Source organism: Enhydra lutris, unplaced genomic scaffold (assembly GCF_002288905.1).
Source record: "Enhydra lutris kenyoni isolate GAN:26980312 unplaced genomic scaffold, ASM228890v2 scaffoldscaffold2, whole genome shotgun sequence".
NCBI classification, from domain to species: Eukaryota; Metazoa; Chordata; class Mammalia; order Carnivora; family Mustelidae; genus Enhydra; species Enhydra lutris.
The window spans coordinates 5,712,466-5,730,498 of record NW_019154086.1 but is presented as its reverse complement, the minus strand read 5'-3'; the positions used below and the strand labels follow the sequence as shown (position 1 = coordinate 5,730,498).

Sequence of the window (18,033 nt, the reverse complement as noted above, 5' to 3'; positions counted from 1 at the left end):
TTTGAGAGAGAGACAGCGAGCGAGCGAGCGAGCTAGAGAGAGCATAAGCAGGGGGAGCAGCAGAGGGAGACAGAGAAGCAAACTCCCTGCTGAGCAAGGAGCCCGATGCTGGACTTGATCCCAGGACCCTGAGATTATGATCTGAGCCGAAAGCAGACACTTCACTGACTGAGCTACCCAGGTGCCCCTCTTAGGTTTCTTTTGATCTACAAATTCCTTGTTCTTTTTCCCTATAGTTTAACATTTATTGAAGGAAATGGGCCAACTGGGCATACAAGTCACTTCAGGATTATTAAAATGCAGATTGGGATTCAGGAGATCTGAAGTAGGGCTTGAGACTCTGCATTTAAAATTTCTATGTGCTTGCCAGTGATCCTGAGTGCTGTGTGTGATGGACCACACTAGGAGAAGTAAGGCTGTAGCTTCCCAGATTCTGGATTTTGCTGATTCTGTATCTGAGGTGTCTTTTATTTATGTTTATTTTTATTTTTTTATTATGTTCAGTTAGCCACAATATAGTATGTAACTGGTTTTGATGAGGTTTCTTTTAAACAGATTCCCAGTCTATCTCCTGTATGTTCACTAAGGTGGTACTTACAGATCTAGGGGCTTGATCAGATTCAGGGGTGACATTTTAAATCAAATTTGATCAATTAATTCATTTAACTTCTAAAAATTTGAGTATAGTTGACACTTGGGTTGACTTTTTGGCAAGACTACTTTATCAGAGGGGGTGTGTATTTCCTAGTGCATCTCATTAGGTGGTTATAGCTTATCTCATTTTGTTGGTGGTGGTGGTGTTATGTTCAGATTGGTTAGTGGGTTCCAGTGTGGTCAGCCTGAAACTTCCATTTCTAGAGCTTTTAAATAGTGGATGCTGATCATTGTCTAGACCCATTATTATAGTCCCCTAGTGGAAGGACACCCTTGAGGACACCTTAGTACTCTTTCTGTGCCTTTCTTTGGAATATCTACAAATGTCATTTTCTCTCTGAGTTCTTCCCTGTCCACTCTCCAAGAGGGCTCTCTCTCCTCTGTGACTGTGTTCTCATGGAATCAAGTTTTAAAAGTCATTCAGTCCACTCACTTCATTTTATAGATGGGAAAAACGGAAGTTAAATTGGAATGGTTCAATGTCACAGAACTAATCAGAATCAGCAGGCCTGAAATTAGACTTTTGGTCATTTGGATTGGCAACCAAGAGGTCATGAGTGATTTTGTAAAGAAGGTTTTTGGCAGGGGGATAAAGGCCTAAGCACAAAATCTTAGAATGGTGAAGCCAGATGGAATATTAGATTTGGTAATCTCTAATTACCAGAATGAGAACAATGAGACCTAGAGCTGGTAAGTGGCCTTCCTAGATTACACAGCTAATTCTTGGATGATCTAGGGCTTAACTAGGGACTGCATGGTGAATAGGGGTAGTAGTGAGGGAAAAGTCAGAACAGCCATGCGTTTTGGGGGTACATGAGGCTGGAGAAAGAAGATTAGATCTAAAGGGTAGTATGACTGAGGAAAGGGTTTTCATGGAGGTTTGAGGCAGAGAAGATACTCAATGAATACATATTGGATAAATGCACAGAGGGAGGAGGACATTGAGGATGCCTAGAATGCAAGTAGATTGGAATGAAAGAGAAGATGCTGAAGACAGTGGTGGACATTGGTCTGGGGATGACACTGGAGTCCTTTCCTACCCTGGTGAGTGAGAACTGGGGGTGGGGTGTCTTTTGAAGAGTGAAGTAAGGAAGTACTGGGTGATGTCTAGGGAAAATAGTATCTCAGTTACTAGGAAGGAAGAGAGAGGGCTGAGGAAGAGGTGGACGATATCCAGACACGCTTGAATAAGGGTTCTGATGGGGTGAGTGGGGGATGGACATGAAGAGAGGCAGGCCTCACTTGATGCTTGGGCTCTATGTCAGGGCCTTAGATATATGCTCAAGGGCAGAGGAATGGCTGACATAAAGACCTGACTAAGATTCCCCACCACCCCCCAACCCTTCTGAGAGAACAGGATACTGATAGGCATTAGGAAAAGGGAAAGCATCTGTACCATCCTCCACAGTCCCAGGGTCCTGTAGGGCCCAGGAGAGCATGAGTGGTAGTGTTCATTCATAGTGGCCACATTTCTGCTTTGGTGGGTGGGGAGGGTGCTCTCTCTGTGAACTGGCCTGGCAGGCTGGAATGTAACTTAAATTATGGGGAAGGAAGGCTGAGCACTGGTTCAGGGTATCCTTTGATTTGGAAAGAGGAGAGTAGCTGAGGAAGAGGGTGAGCTGGGCCCTAGCAAAAGCCAGTCATGATACCCCAAACTGGTCTGCATACAGGCCACAGAGTTGGGCCTACTTGCTTTTATTTCTGTACTCACTCCCTAAATTGCCAATCACCTTTTTATGCCTATTAGAATCCTACCCTTCCAGCTCAAAAGCTATCTCCTCTATAAGGCTTTTCCCAACGCTCTACGTAGAAACCAATCTTTTCCTTTTCTGTTCTGAGGAAACTTTAAGCTCCCAGAGGACAGGGACCACATGTTACACGGCTCTGTGTTTTTCAACGTACCTGGAATGTCTTCCCCACCTCAGATGTCCAATATCACTACTGGGAAGGAAGGAAAGAAGGAAGGAAGGAAGGAAGGGAAGGAAGGAAGGAAAGAGGGAGGGAGGGATGAAGGAAAGAGAGAGAGAGACAGAGAGAGAAGAGAGAGAGAGAGAGAGAGAGAGAGAGAAGGAGGGAGGGAGGTAGAGAGGTGAAATCCCCAAATAGAAATCAAAGTGTTCTTTAAAGAAAACTGACAAAGTTTCTTTCCTTCTAGGTACATTCCCACAGCTTCCAAGAAGGAATATATTGGCCAAATAAAGTGCACTGAATGTCCAGGTTAGGGAGAGATAAGGAAGGTGAATCCAAGTCTGCAAGTAGTCCTCTGGTCACAACTAAGGGAAATCCATAGCTGAACGGCTTGTAACAAGACTAGGGCACATGGGGCAAGAGACAGAAGACAAAAGCATTTACTCATCTATCAAGAGTGATGAAAACCTACTTACTTTGTGCTAGACCCTGGGGATAGAGCAGAAATGGGACACAGTCCTTGTCTTCAAGGCGCTCACAGCAGGTCAGTGCTAGAAGCAATGGTGTGCTACTAAGTGCTTAGCAGCAGGATCTCGGGGGTGGGGCGGGGTATGGGGGGGGCAGCAGCAGCTCTGATTGTGGTGTTCCGTAGTATAAATACTCCCACTATGGCCAATCTCAAGCTACCAACCTGCACCATCACTCAAAGTGGGGCTGGAAATGATGCACCAGCAAGCAAGCTGGCTCTAGCCGGTCATGGAGGAGGAAGTGGTTATCTGCGTATCTGTAGGGCCTGTTGCCAGAGACAAGAATTGGGAATACAAGAAAAGCAGACAGGACAAACAACAATGTCTGTTTTTTCCCTAGAGAATAACAAAAGAGATAATCTGATCTGTATCCTGGGGGAAGAAAGGGGATAAATTGAGTGGTGTTGATGAGTGGTGATAGCATTATTGGAAAGATAGTCCTGTAAGATCTACACTAAAAAAAAAAAAAGAAAAAGAAAAGAAAAAAAAAAAAGCCTGGCAAGTAGGTAAATCTTAGGGGACATGGCTTTCCCTGCAGCCGGAGGGGCAGTTTTAGGTCATTTTAGGAGCCGATGTCTGTCATGGGCAGTTAGATTCTAATGCCAACGAATGTTGTATGATGATATTAACATAGATCATTTATTGAGTAACTATTGTGAACCAGGCATACTTCGTATTATTTTATGTCTAAGCCTTACCACTCTGCACTGATGGTATTTGTAGCCTCACTTTTACGGATGAGGAAACATCGCCTCAGTGAAACAAAGGAAGATCCTTCTTTTCCCAATTTATGCGGGTTCGTGGTAGGCTTCAAGAACCTGAAATTTTCCTGCATGAGATGCAAACAGTGAGCTTAAGAAGTCTAACTTACACAGCACATACCTGACGCCTGATCATTTTGTCCTTTGTTACCTACAAAACCACTTTTTGAGTATTCTTGAAAGAGATTGAGTATTCTCCAAGAGATTGGAGTCATCATTTTAAGGAGGACACTGGAAAAAATGGAGTCTATCAAGAGAAGAGTTGTCAGGAGAGTCACAGGTCTGTACATCGAGTCACACGAGGAACTGGGGATAGTTAGCTCAGTGAAGACAGTAGGAGATGCTGTGGAAGAGAGATCTTCAGCGCTATGAAGGGCAGTCACACGAGGAGCAAGAAGGCATGGTCTGTGGGCCTCAGAGAGTGGAAATCGGCCCACTGGATGGAGAAGGATGGGGATCTCAGTCATGCATCCCATAGACATGGACTGTGCACCTACTTTGTTTCAGGCATTGTTCTAAGTGCTGACAGGGGAAGGACATGGTGAGGAACAGGACACACATCCTTGTTCAACATCCAGGAGAACTTTCGGAAAGTCAGAGCTGTCCAGCCATGGAATGGGACTCTTGAAAAGTAGTGAGCTTGCTCTTCTATCCAGGAAGAGGCTGGATGTGCACTTATCAGAATGTGCCAGAATGAATCTTTTTGTTGAGCGGCAAATGGGACTGATTCCACTTCCAGTTCAGAGATTCAGTGTCTGGTTCAGCTTTGCTTTGCTGGGCTGGACTGCAGTACTAAAAATGTGTCATCCGGACCCCCCACCCCCCACCCCACCAGCTTTGCCCACCCAGCTGCGGGCTCTGCGTTCTCTGACAGGGAGGTGCGGTGGGCCAGAAAGACTGGAAAGTGGCCACCATCTGTGACAGGGATGACAGAGTTTTGGCGGGTTTGTGTGGGCTCAAGGAATGCAGCATTGAAGCCATGTACACAACCTGCTTAAGAACATCCCATGGGCAGAAAATGTTTTCTTCCTCTTCAGCCCTCCTCTGTTGCCGTGCCAGGCGGGCACAATGGTGCCTTTGAGAGGGGCAGCTGGAAGGGGGTATTGGCAGGGAAGCTGGAAGTAGAACATTGCAGCTGGGTGGGGGGGGGGGACCCAAATTCATTTCCAGGAGCAAGCCTGCACTGAGTGCCAGTTTCCAAAACAAAACTGCTGTTTCTCAGAGCTCATGGTGGTGGGTTGCCTCAGAGTTGGACAGAAGGCAAAGCCATTTCCTATACACTGCTCCACCCTCCCCAAGTTCAAAAAAACCCAACCCAAACACAAAACTGGTGTATTGAGGTATTCTAGCTCTGGATGCAGATGAACAGGTTTTGCTCTCTGTCTGGGTTGCTCAGGCCAATGTGGCGTGGATAGCGCTTTACTGAAAGGTCCAGCTTTTTGGCAGACGGAGCAGGGCTGATGGCCATGGGGACCAGCAGGGCCCAGGGGTAGGTAAGCTTTTGGGCCATAGGAGAGGGCTCAGAATGGAGACCCCTTCTTCTGCCTTTCAGAGTCACTTTCTCTGACCCCACAGCCGCCTGGGACCCTTGCTGCCACATGGGCTCGGCCCACTCGCTGTCTTAACTCTCTCTGGTGGGAAAGAAGTGGGAGAACTCTGGCATTTCCTGCCCTGGGTTGACAGTTGTCCCAGACCTTCTGCTACTTTCAGAGGTCCTAGCAACAGCTCAGGGATGGGCGTGGGAGGACTTCCCACTCAAGGCAGTTAGAAGGCGTGAGTGCCCGCTGTAAGCTCAGCCACCTCCCCCTTTGTGTTTGAAATGGAGCAAGGTGCGTCCCTTTTATTTTCATGGCTTCCAGCAAAAAGCTCTCACTTGAGGCTGGTCAAGTGGTAATTTGTATTAATGTTTATACTAATTACGGGATTTTTCACACTTTGGTTCAATTTTATAATGAATAACTATAGAGCCATTACTTCATTTCAGGCACTGTGCTAGGCCCCAGGGATCCAGAATAAATAAGACAGAGACCCTGCTTCAGACAGCTGATGGCCTAATAGTTATGCCAAATCTTACATGGGATCCCCACTATCAACTCGGGCACATGTGCCTTAGGTGGAAAGCAGAGTGTAATGCAGAGATCATCTCCTCCAGGAAGGGAAGGGACTGTGGGGGCATCTGGGCCAGAACCTCATCCAATCTTAGAGTTCTTACTGATTTTTAGGAGACTCAGTTTCCTTGTATCAGTAATAGGAATAACGTATACCATGCAGAGTTGTTATAAGGATTCAATAAGACACGAATGAAGATGCCCGGACAGAGCTTATCTCAAGGTAAATGACCGCTGCTATTATTAATCGGTTGATCCTAATGGACTTGAGATATAACACTTATGTGTGCACAGAAATATTTATGTAATCCTTTGTTAGATTAGATACCCTTCCTGAGTCAATTCTACTTCCTTAATTCCTCTTCTGTAGAAGACTAGGATCAGCAAGTTTATGATCTCACTAAGATAGATAAATGAAGGCCTAGCCACTAGAGGCACAAGTCATATCTGTGTATCATATCCCCTGTCTGTTATATAACCCAGTTGTAGGAGCAGTGAAGGATTGGAATGCTTCTATTCCCTGAGGTTCTTGAATCTCTTGAGTGTGGAGATGAAGATGATGAATTCTTTTCAATATTCTAAAATTTCCCACTGACAGAAGCTCACAGTTTGTCATTACTTGGAAGATGCATCTCTTTGGTGGACATCGTCTAGGGAAGTTATTCTTTGACTAAGGGACCTTGAGCGTTGAAAAGTTATACTCACCAGGGCAGAGGTTAGCCTAGCAATCTTCCAGGAACCCCTTGTGGGTGTGCCTCCAAGCCCGACAAGCTGTCACATGACCCCAATGCGGGGTCATCTGAGACTGCCTATGGCCTCATCTAGCCTCTGTGCCATGTATCCCCCCACTGTTTTGTGAAAACGTGTGCATGAGAATTCATCCTTAAAAGTTATTCCAAGGGGGAAAAAAAGTTATTTCAAGGTCCTTGGAAGACACCAAAGTTTGTATAGCCAGGAGTCTGCAGACAAAGAAAATCAAAGCAATTCAAGAAGAACAAAGGAGATGGAAAAGAACAAGAAAATAAGAGCATATGGATGAATGGAGGCTTGAAGTGAAATACAGGGTTCACATTTGTGGGAAATAAAAAAAAAAGGGGGTCGTTTAAGAGAGCAAAAAAGTGACGTGGCTGAAACTGTAAGAAGACAGTGGCATTTTGTAAGAGAAAACTGACAGAAATCATTTCTTCTTACTTGGCTGAAAGATTTTAAGGATAAGGGGAGGAAAGTTGTAGACAGTACATGGCTGAAAGAGGTAGAGAGGGAGGACAGAGCTGTGTTGAAAAATGGGTAAAGATTTAAGAAATCGAAGGATCACAGAAGTCCTCCTAGAGACCTGATTTTCAAGAAACAAGGGTTAGTATTCTTATAGGGTTGAAATAAGGTCTGCATTAAAACAGTGCTGACCTGACTGCTTAGATTCCCCTCTGCCTCTCTACAGTTTAAAGTGTTCTACTGAGAATTTAGGTTACTTTTATAATCAGGGAACGAGTGGCCTGCATAGGTGGAGGGAGGAAGGAACTGAGGCGGGGACACCAGCAGCAGTAAGGTGCTGGGCGTTGGGCAGGAAGGACTGTGAGCTGGCCAGTGCTGCCTTGGGTGGTTTCGGTGGGACGATGGTACTGGAGTGATGAAGCCATTGCTCCTGACTGAGGAAGGGAACAGACCAGAAGGAGGATGCCTCTCTAAGGCCTGTTCCAGCCTCCCTTTGACTGCAGGGTTTCATGCATAATTAGGTTGCCACCTTTTCATTTTCCAGGAACTGCAAATCCCTTTGAATGTTCTTCTCACCTCTCCCTTCCCCAGGAGCATGTTTTCATTTCATCTCCCTTGGATTTGCGGCTGGGTTGATGGCCTGAGTGTTTGGCCCGTTCCCATCTTCATTACTCCAGGCTCTGAAGGGCTCTACCTGCCCACGCTGAGAAGGTCTGAATGCCCGAAGAGGACTGGATTGAAGATTTCTTCCCCTCTCATGTAAGGGTGTGCACTACTGCAGGTGGAGACTGAGGCAGAATAAGAGAACGCCTCCCCCTGGAGCTCAAGCTGTGAGGTGGCTGGGTGAACTTGGCCAGGCCACTTAAGTCGTAAAGCCCTTGATTTCTCTCTTTTGAAAAATAATGGCACTTGATTGGCTTGAAGTAGCTAAAGGTATCTGCCCAATCTTGAAACAATCTGATGCATTCATTATTAACTTCTTTACAGCACACCTGGCTGTGCTAAATGTTAGTTTTAGCATTTAGGATTCTCGTGGACAAGGCCCATATCAGGAGGGGGATCAGCTCTCCCTAGCACCGCGCCCAGCACACTCCCTTTTGTAAAAGTAAATTTCTAAAAATTTAGATGAAATTCGCATAACACAGAAGTAACCATTTTAAAGTGTGTAATTCAGTGGCATTTAGTACTTCCGCTCACACTGTCTTTTTAAAGTGTTAGAATAATACAGCTAGGTTGGTTCCATTTTGTTGTAATAACAAAATGCTGCACTGCACCTCCGTGCTTACCCTCTCGTGAGCTTGCATGCAGGAAATTCTCTAGGCCTGCGTTGCAAAGAACCTACTGGGTCATATGGCCTACAGATGCATTTTCAGTTCAGCGTATACCGCTAAACCGCTCTGTAAAGCAGTGGCCACTTGAATTTCCATGGCGGCGGCAGAGGGTCCCATTTCTGCGCATGCTCACCACCGCAGGACGTGGGGAATGCACTAGCTCCGTCCACATCAGCAAAGACAGATCTCCAGAACATCGTGGTGAGTGAAAAAGGCAAGTTGCGGGGCACAAAAGGATTGTGGGGGAACTCAGTTCTCTCGGTAGTATTTTCTCCCTTTGATTAAAAAAATACTTGAAGGGAATAAAGCAAAATATTGACAAATACCATTTCTAAGTGAGGGGGAAATGGGAGTATTTGATATATTGTTCTTGAGATTTTGTTGCATTTTTTAAAATCCTCAATTAAACGGGGGGTGGGGGGGAGGACAGTGATGTGCAGCTTCCCAAAATACACAGGATAACAGATTTTTTTGAGCAGCTTCCAAATTTGGATTCACTTCTCCCCATGCAGAAATTCTTATTAGTGGGGCCAGCTAGCCTTCCCTTGTGAACATTGTTTTAAAGTAGATAAAATATCAAGGAATTTTGGAAGTTCTTATTTTTAGCCAGTAAAATGAAAAATTTCCACAGCATATAAAATAAAGTGCTCTAGTCGAAGCCTGCCTGGTTGGCTCCGCCTAACTATGATCACGTCTAAGAACCTTTCCAAAGCTATTCTGGGCCTGGGGTGGGGGAGGTGACTCACTGTGTCCCTCCCTCACCCCAGCCCCTATCTGTTTATTCAGGTGAAATCAGATTAAAATGAACCTTAACAGTAGCTTCAGAAGGGAAGAGAAGTCAGAGACAAGAGATCGTGCGAGAAGCCTTAGACCAGGGATGATGAGAGTCGTGGGGGTGACATACTGGCTTCTTAATTAGCATCAACCATAATTTAGGGAGCATCCATTTTCCAGAACAACACTAGCTTTCATAGGCCTTCCTCTGTGTTACAGGGAAGGAAGCATTCAGAGCGAGCATGGGCAATGTTTCTCATGCTCTCTTTTTGATAAATGTAAAAATCTCATGCTTACTTTTAATGCTCTCTGAAATGTTAAATACAAGCATGTGAATAAAAGGAGATCACATGTGCCCCATGTCTAGTTGAGAATCTGGGATCTAAACTGTGTGCCAGCATCCAGGGGTATCCAGGATTTGCCTGGCCTGACCATTCGTAGGCTGTAGACTTCAAGGGAGCTCCTTGCCCTCTCTCTCGGCTTCTATCCCCTACTCTGGAAGGGTGATTGTGACGCCCGCCATGTGGGGCTGCTTGCAGATTCTGAGCCCTTAGCTTCATTGCTAGTTTAAAACAAACAAACAAATGTGAAAACTTTAACCCAGATAATAGCCTTGGGAAGTAGGTTAACCTCTGTCATCCCATTTTATAGACGAGAATACTGAGGCCCGGATACAGTTAGGCAAGTGACTTGCCTAACTGCAGAACAGGGCTCACCTCCTGGTCTTGTGTGTCTGGGCCAGGTACCTTTAACGGTGCCCACCCTGGCCACGTCTCTGTGGGTAAGCAGGAGATCTAGACTTGTCTTCTCCCTTGCCTGAGTCTCTGAGCAGCTCAAAACAGCATCTGGAATGATTTGGCTCACATGGCTCCCTAGGACCCCTGGATCCAATCTCCTTAGGACTAGTTAAGTGAGGATACTATATTAATCAGCTGTAATGTGTTCTGTTCGCTGGGCCATAAACTTCCAGAGAAGCGACCAAGTCTCCTAGTCCTTTTCAATAAGCCACGAGCCTCAGAAAAATAGACTGTGTTTCCTGTGAGAGATTTTAATGAAGACCCTCCCTGAGTAATCTCAGGTTAGCTTTAAGTCTTACCACCCAGATTGTGACCAGCATGACACACACTCACAGCAACTCTATAGACTTTACTATGTGTTACCTTCAGTCCCTAACCTGTGTGCTCCTTCTCAAGTTGCTGAACCTCTCGGCCTTAGCTTCCTCAACCATAAAGTGAGGATGTAAATATTTGCCCTGGATGTTCTAAATGAAAGGAGTGCTGCATGGGAAAGCCTTTTGTAAGCTTGAAGGCACAGCCACGACCCTCCTGTGGTCCAGCGTGAACCCATTCCTTTCTCAAGGGAGCTGTTGAGGACTGTGTCTTCTGTTCCTCTAAAGCATCTCTCAGCAGACCCACCTAGCCGCCTTGGCTGAGAGGGAACCAAATGGGCTCACCTTCAGCGGAGGAGGAGGAAGCCGTGCAGCCACGCTGAAGAATTCACGGAGTGAATTTTTTGCACTTTCAAGGTCAATCTGTGTTTAGTGAATTCTAAGCTAAAGTCATTCCAGGAGATCTAGAATCTTCTCTCTTACTGGCTTCCAGCAACAGAATCTTGGTCAAGTTACTTCATGCATCTGAGCCTTGGTGTCTTTATTTAAAAAATGTGAAGATACTTGCCTCACCGGGTGCTTGTGTCAAATGAGGACACATTATGGTAAGCAGTCAAAGCATCTGACTTTTTCTTCTTCCCTTTGTAATTTGCTCTTCCTTCTGTTTACCCTTCTAAATTTCTGTGCCTCAGTTTGCTTTTCTGTGAAATAGGAGTAATAACGCCTGGCCATTGAAGCTCACAGGGCTGCTGGGTGACTACGCAACGAGCTGAGTTGGGCTTTGAAAACAGTGACGTGCAGTAGAGATGCCTGTGGGGCGGGGGATATTCTTGGGGTCACTGACCTTGAGCTGGGGAGGGTACTGGCCTTCACAGGCCTGGGCTGCTCTGTGTAGCAACTGCTTTAGCAGGCCACCTCGCCAGTCTCTCCCACTGCTTTCCCTGAGGCTCCTGATGCTCTCCCGTCTACCCGTGGTGCTCTGCGGCTTCCCAGCCCGTCACCCACATGCTTCACCCCCATCTGCTTCTCTGTCCTCTGGATCGCAAGGCCCAGGACCATACCCACACTGCTCTCTGGATGCCGAAACCATGTCCGCCCCAATCCTGCAGGCTCTTAGAAACGGCCTGCACATGACCACCCCCTCCCTGCATGAATACATACTAAAAAGACTCATTTGGGGTAGATAAGGAACACAGGAAATGCTCCCCCAAGCCACCAACGACCCATAGTTTGAACAAACCCACCCCCTCCAGAGGTCCTCAGCGTCCTTGGCCCTGAGGCCACCAGCCCCCTCTTTGGTTGAGGAAGAGGCCTTGTGTCTTGGGCCCAGAAGGAAGCATGGGCAGGGTGGGAGGAGCTGGGAGGGCGAGCCACACAGGCAGGGGAGCCGAGCTGCTCTATTCTGGGCACAGTTTCAAGGCCAGCTGCAGGGAGAACAAGCAGGCGCTGTGCGTCTGCAGCTGGCAGTGGTTAGGCGAGGGCTGTCCCTCACTTGGGGTGTATTTAAAGAGACCCCACCAGACGATCATGCCAACAGGAAAAATGCACACACACACGGGCTCTGTCGGCCTGGCTCAGTCTCCAGGCCCAGCCCCCGGCCTCGTCCTTCACTGCATCTCCCAGGCAGGGGGTTGAGAGAAGTGGCCTAGCTCCTTGGCCTCTCCCAGGTGCAGCTGGTCCCACCTGGGGACACACAGCCCTGGCACCTGGGCCTTTCTGTCCTCTGACTGAGCTGGGCACAAGTTCCAGGGATTAGCCCTGACCAGCTCCTCCCACCCTGGGGTTGGTAACCCGGCAACCGGAGGGGAGAGGCAAGCAGATGAGTCAAATGGAAGCAGAGAATCTCTGGCTTTGTGTTTTGTTTGTGAAAACTCCCTGGGAGCACAGTCTGCCTTAGGCTGGGAATGGTGGGGCTTTCCCACACCGCTTTAAGCCAAATGCTCCTCCTCCAAGGGGTGCCCAGGCCCCACCTGACTGCTAATGCAGGCTTAAGGACAACGCTGGTAGGCCCTGGGGGAGCCCATCCTGGCCGAACTGGTTGGCGCCTCTTTCACTTGTTTTTCTCAAGTGAATAGAGGCCACAGGCCTGAATCCCACGGGAAGGTGGCATGGTAGCTGAGGGAACTCACGACCCCAGGCCCTGCCTAGCAGAGACAGGCTCTCCGGTGGCCAGAGACCAAGGAGGCCTTCTCCTAGAGGTGAAGAGACTTCTGAGGGGAGCCCAGTAGGAGTGGGCTGAGCGGGAGGGAAGCCTCAGGCAAGCCCGTGTGAGGCAGGCTGCTGCAAGTGCCTAGAGAGGAAAACAAGAGTGTGCCAACAGCGGCAGCTACGGAATTTAAGGGGCCCACTTTGCGATGAAAAGTCAGGGCCCTCTGCTAAAAAGTTACCAAGAATTTCAAGATGGTGACATGAAGAACATTAACTCGAGGCCCCCCTGGGCCACTGTGCGCCCATGAAGCAGACCCTGGGTACCTCTGAGTCGGCTCCTTGAAGCAGCTGTGACAGTGGAGGCCGACTGGGCTGGGAGATATGTGCCCTGTGCCTGTGGGCTCCCAGATCTTTACCGGCCCTGGGACACTGCCTCTCCCCCTTCCAGCAGCCTGTCTCCCTGTGCTGCCGGCAACTATGTATTTGCCTCTCTGAAGGGGGGGGATCTCAAGACCACGGTGGGGACAGGGCTGAGGACAGGAATGGATCTCTAGCCCCAGAGCCCCAGGGCCTCCCTGGACAGGCCAAGAAAGGGCTGGGAACAGGCTGGAGACACAACAAATGGACTCCATTCGGGAGCTCTTCTTAAGGACCCTGGAGACATGTTCTGAGGGGGTCTGACAGTCCAGGACCAGAACCAAGTTCTGGGAAGCCTTACCTCCAACTCTATGTGGTCGTGGAGCTTCTTACAGGTGGCGGCAAAGGTCTCTGAGGTGCCAAATTCAAAGTACCACAGCTTGTTCTTCATCCTGCCCGATGAAGAAGAGAGCTGGCTCAGTAATCTGTCTTTGGAACGGCCACGGCAAATAGCTATGTTCTTAGGGCTGGGAGGCCCAAGCCCTCAGTATTCCCCACTCCTGTGTTCTCAGCACTTGTTCATCAGACGATTGGGGAAGACATTTTTCACCAACTCTTCCAGCTATGAACTTCAAGGAAAAACCCGTTCATTTCTTAGACATCATGGCTACTTGGCTGAATTGCCAATGGCTCTGAACTTCCTGGTCAGAGCAGCAGAAAGGCATGCTTGCCTCTGCATCTGGAGCAAGGGAAGAATTCTATGAAAACCAGCCAGAGTGGGGGAAGTGCCATCATGCTCTGATCGCCATCCTTTCTATGGCTAATGCAGAGGACTTCCGGTAGAGCCCTCTCTTGCGTATCGTTGGAGTATGAAGGGAAGCTCAGACAGACTTTTCAGACTTGGGGTATTTACAGTCTCGGGGCAGAGAAGAGAGAGTCCCACATGAAACCAACCAAAACATGTGCTGCTTTGTCTACGCGCTCTGCCTGAGGGAAGCAGAGTGGAGAGAATTAGACAGAGATTTGCAGACAAGGTGGAAAGAGAAGGAAAAAACCAAGCTGCTTGGTAGCAAGAGCTCCCGCCATCCCCTACTCCCCAATTGCATCTGCTTAGGTCCTGGCAATATTTCATTTATGGGGAGAACTTGTCATTTGCTTTGAAGTAAGAGTTCACCATTTTGAGCTTTAAAATTTTTCAACATTTTCTTTAGTTGGGGGGGAAAAGAAAGGGTTCTTTAGTGGGGGGAAAAGAAGGGATTCCCGCATGGCTGGGGGCTTGGCAAAGTCAGACACTGTGTCCTGACATTTGGTCATTTTGATCAAATGGTCTCACCAAGAAGTGTGTCTGCTGGTCTTCCATTCCTTCCATCCCACCTGTCATCTCATTATGAGGGGCTGGCTAAGAGAAGGGACACCTGTCCGGTTGATAAGCTGGCAGATTTTGCTAAGGAAGGAGTAAGCAAAATCACATCTTTCTTGACACAGTCTTCAGGAGAGGAAGCCATCTTGTGCACTCCTGGCCCTCCAACCTCAGATTTGTGGCTTAAGAGGAATGGAGCATTCTTTGGAGGGAAGAAGGCTCTTATTTTTTCCTAGTATTCCTTGGGCCACAGGAGACAGTCTTCAGAATAAAAGACATCATTTATCTCTGCATTTCTCAAAGAGAACATAAAAGATGAGACTGTGTTCGTTGCATATGATTTCTAAGATCTAGTTGACTGGGAAGTAGCTTTTCTGATTCTATGTATGTATGAAAAGAAATAATAAATTTTGAGGGAAATAAGGATAGGCAGGATGTAGGGAGTTCTGCCTAATGAAGAAGGCCGAAATGGGTATACTTGTAACCAGACCAGGGCTTCTCAACTAGTGTGCTGCAATCAGGCCCGCCTGGACTATGGATCCCCTCGGTCTTCGGGTGGCCAGGCTGGCGTCTGGGGCCGACTGAGCCCTGCCGTCACAGTGGGCGTTCTCATCGGTTTGCCAAACAAGTGCTTTTGTTTTCTATGCCTGCCATGAAGTGAAAAATCTTAGGAAACACTGTTCTAGATCACTGGCTCTCTGTAGGCACAGCAGTGTGAATACAGATCACCTGGGGACTTCATTAAGATGTAGGTTCTGATTTAGTCATTCAGGGCTGGGGCCAGAGAATTCTGTGTTTCCTAACAAGCTGCTGATGTCGGTCGAGGGATCACACCTGGTGCTGTGAGGATGCAGAGACAGATGGGTAGTTCTGAAACATTAGTATTCCTAAGAATTGCCTGGAGAATGTGATTAACATGCCGTTTCCTGGGCTTCGAGCTATAGAGAGTCCCTGTGATAACTGTGGGATGGGCAAGAGGCAAGAGCGCCCCAGGGATCATTATGAAGGTGGTCAGTGGTCACGAATTGAAGAAGCATTCCTCTAGCTACCAATGAAGTGATGGCCAAGGAAGAGAATGGACTGATTAAACCTGACAGGATTCCTCAAGGAGGATAAAATGAGGGTCAACGCCTCTCCATAGACCGTAATGGCAAAAGACCCAAGGACAAGAATAACACAGACTGTCATAAATGTCAAGGTTGAGCATTCCTCTCCAGCAGCAAGAGCATCTCTGTAGCCAAGAGACCTGCGTTGTGATTCCATTTTCAAATATCACTTCTGGTCTGAATCATGACTTTTGAAAGTTATTGCCAGGAGATTTAGAGTTTTAATAAAAATTTCCGGAAGCCACCAGCTATTTTTGCCCCAGATGTGGCTCTTCTGATAATCTAATAAGGTTAAGAGGTCATGGTCAGGTCAGTGTAGCAGAAAGACTGAGCGGATCAGATTCCTTGTCTATGGCTGGTAAGATGCCCGGGGCTGCTCTGTAATCTCTGACAAGCTTTAAGCCTTAGTTTTCTCACCTGTAAAATGGAATTGATAAAAAAAAATGTGCTTCAAAGGGGAAGTGAGAAGATTAAATGAGGCGATTGCCAAGCACTTCCCATAATCCTGGCTGCAAGGTGAGCTCACCAAGAACATTAGCTACGTACGTATTGGCTATTATTTCAACGTTCGGGTTGACATATTTGGATAACATAGTAGGGCAAAATTGACAGATCGGGCTGGGTGGCTGTGGACATACGTGCGCATTTTTCTAGGGCAGGAAAAAATGTGATCTTATTTGTTGGATCATGTGTCTTGACTTGTGGTCAGAAACATATGTTCTCCACATGTTTATTCTAATAGGTTTTTCCAGATCATGAACCACACCCTAATCCTTGGTTAATTATCTTGACTGGTCACACAATTGTCCAAAGACATGATGTTGATTAGGAATATGCTTCTGTAAAAGTGCATGTTTGGTGTGAGACAGCATTTATCAGTTCCAGAAACTTTGTGTTGGAACTAGATGGGGGTATACTAGGTATACTGAAGACCAAAACATGGCGCTACATGAGCCAGGCACCTGGGAAGGACAGACAAGGAAAAAGATCACAGAGTTACGAACAAAGCTTTAAGCCTTGGGAGTACCTAGGAGAAGGGACATCCAGTTCTTAGGGAAGCCAGAGACAATCAGGGAAAGCAACCGGGGGGCGGGGGGGGAGCGATGCCAAGGTTGAGTTCTGAAGATTGTGGAAGGGAACAAAGAAAGGGGAGCATTCCAGGCAGAGGAAGAAGCCTAGGCAATGGCACAGGGCAAGAAAGAGCATAAACTTGCTGCAGGTGACCTAAACTCAAGGTGAGTGGGCTGCTGATTGGCCAGGTAAGGCTGGAAAGACAGGCAGGAGCACATCTGTAAAGGATGGGGATGTTACACTTAGGTGTTTGGGCTTTATCTTTAAGTCTATAGTGTGTCGTGGACCATCCTTATGTGAGGCTGCTGGGGGGGAATGGGTGAGGGGGGGCAGTAATAATCTCATCAGATTTGTGCTTTTTAAAAATCACTCTGTTCCAGACATTTCTGCAAAGAAGACATCCAGATGGCCAACAGACACATGAAAAAGTGCTCCACATCACTTGGCATCAGGGAAATACAAATCAATGCCACAGTGAGATATCACCTCACACCAGTCAGAATGGCTAAGATTGATAAGTCAGGAAATGACAGATGCTGGCGAGGATGCAGAGAAAGGGGAACCCTCCCACACTGTTGGTGGGAATGCAAGCTGGTGCAGCCACTCTGGAAAACAGCATGGAGGTTCCTCAAAAAGTTGAAAATAGAGCTACCCTATGACCCAGCAATCACACTACTGGGTATTTACCCTAAAGATACAAACATAGTGATCCGAAGGGGGCACATTCACCCAAATGTTTATAGCAGCAATGTCCACAATAGCCAAACTATGGAAAGAACCTAGATGTCCATCAACAGATGAATGGATAAAGAAGATGTGGTATATATATACAATGGAATACTATGCAGCCATCAAAAGAAATGAAATCTTGCCATTTGCGACGATGTGGATGGAACTAGAGGATATTATGCTTAGCGAAATAAGTCAATCGGAGAAAGACAATTATCATATGATCACCCTGATATGAGGAAGTGGAGATGCAACATGGAGGGTTTGTGGGGTAGGAAAAGAATAAATGAAACAAGATGGGATCCAGCAGAAGACAAACCATAAGAGACTCTTAATGTCACAAAACAAACTGAGGGGGGCCGGGGGTAGGGGGGTAGGGAGAGGGTGGTTGGGTTATAGACATTGGGGAGGGTATGTGCTATGGTGAGTGCTGTGAAGTGTGTAAACCTGGAGATTCACAGATCTGTGCCCCTGGGGCTAATAATGCATTATATGTTTATAAAAAAACTAAAAAATTAAAAAAAAGTCACTCTGTTCCAAGTGTGGAAAGTGGCTTGGAGGGGGTGGGTACAGATTGGAGCCCTAGAGAGTGGTGTGGAGGTGATGTAGAAATTCAGAACAAATTGGGAAGGGCCTGAACGAAGGTAGTGACAGTAGAGTAATGGAGAAGAGAATGCTTTCCAAGAGAAAAATTAGAAGGTGGAATTGACAAAGCTGATTGGGTGTGAGGAGCGAATGAGAAAGAGTCATCACAGAAACACCCAAGTTTTCGTCTTAGTGTGAGAGATGGCAGGTGCCATTCACTGAGAGAGGGACACAGGAAATCAGTGCTCCAGTGGTGGTGGTCTTTGTAACTGAAGTACAACTCTCTAGTGTTTT

At 47.1% G+C, this 18,033-nt stretch overlaps 1 protein-coding gene across 2 annotated transcripts in view; it reads right to left on the bottom strand.

The window, feature by feature from the left end:
* The window catches only part of LOC111148844 (diacylglycerol kinase gamma), a 159,471-nt gene that overhangs the window by 42,212 nt on the left and 99,226 nt on the right, over window positions 1-18,033 (bottom strand). For both annotated transcript variants that reach the window (XM_022505659.1, XM_022505660.1), the window contains one exon: window positions 13,250-13,340. In XM_022505659.1, the coding sequence (XP_022361367.1) occupies window positions 13,250-13,340 (91 nt within the window). The remainder of the gene's footprint in view (window positions 1-13,249; window positions 13,341-18,033) is intronic.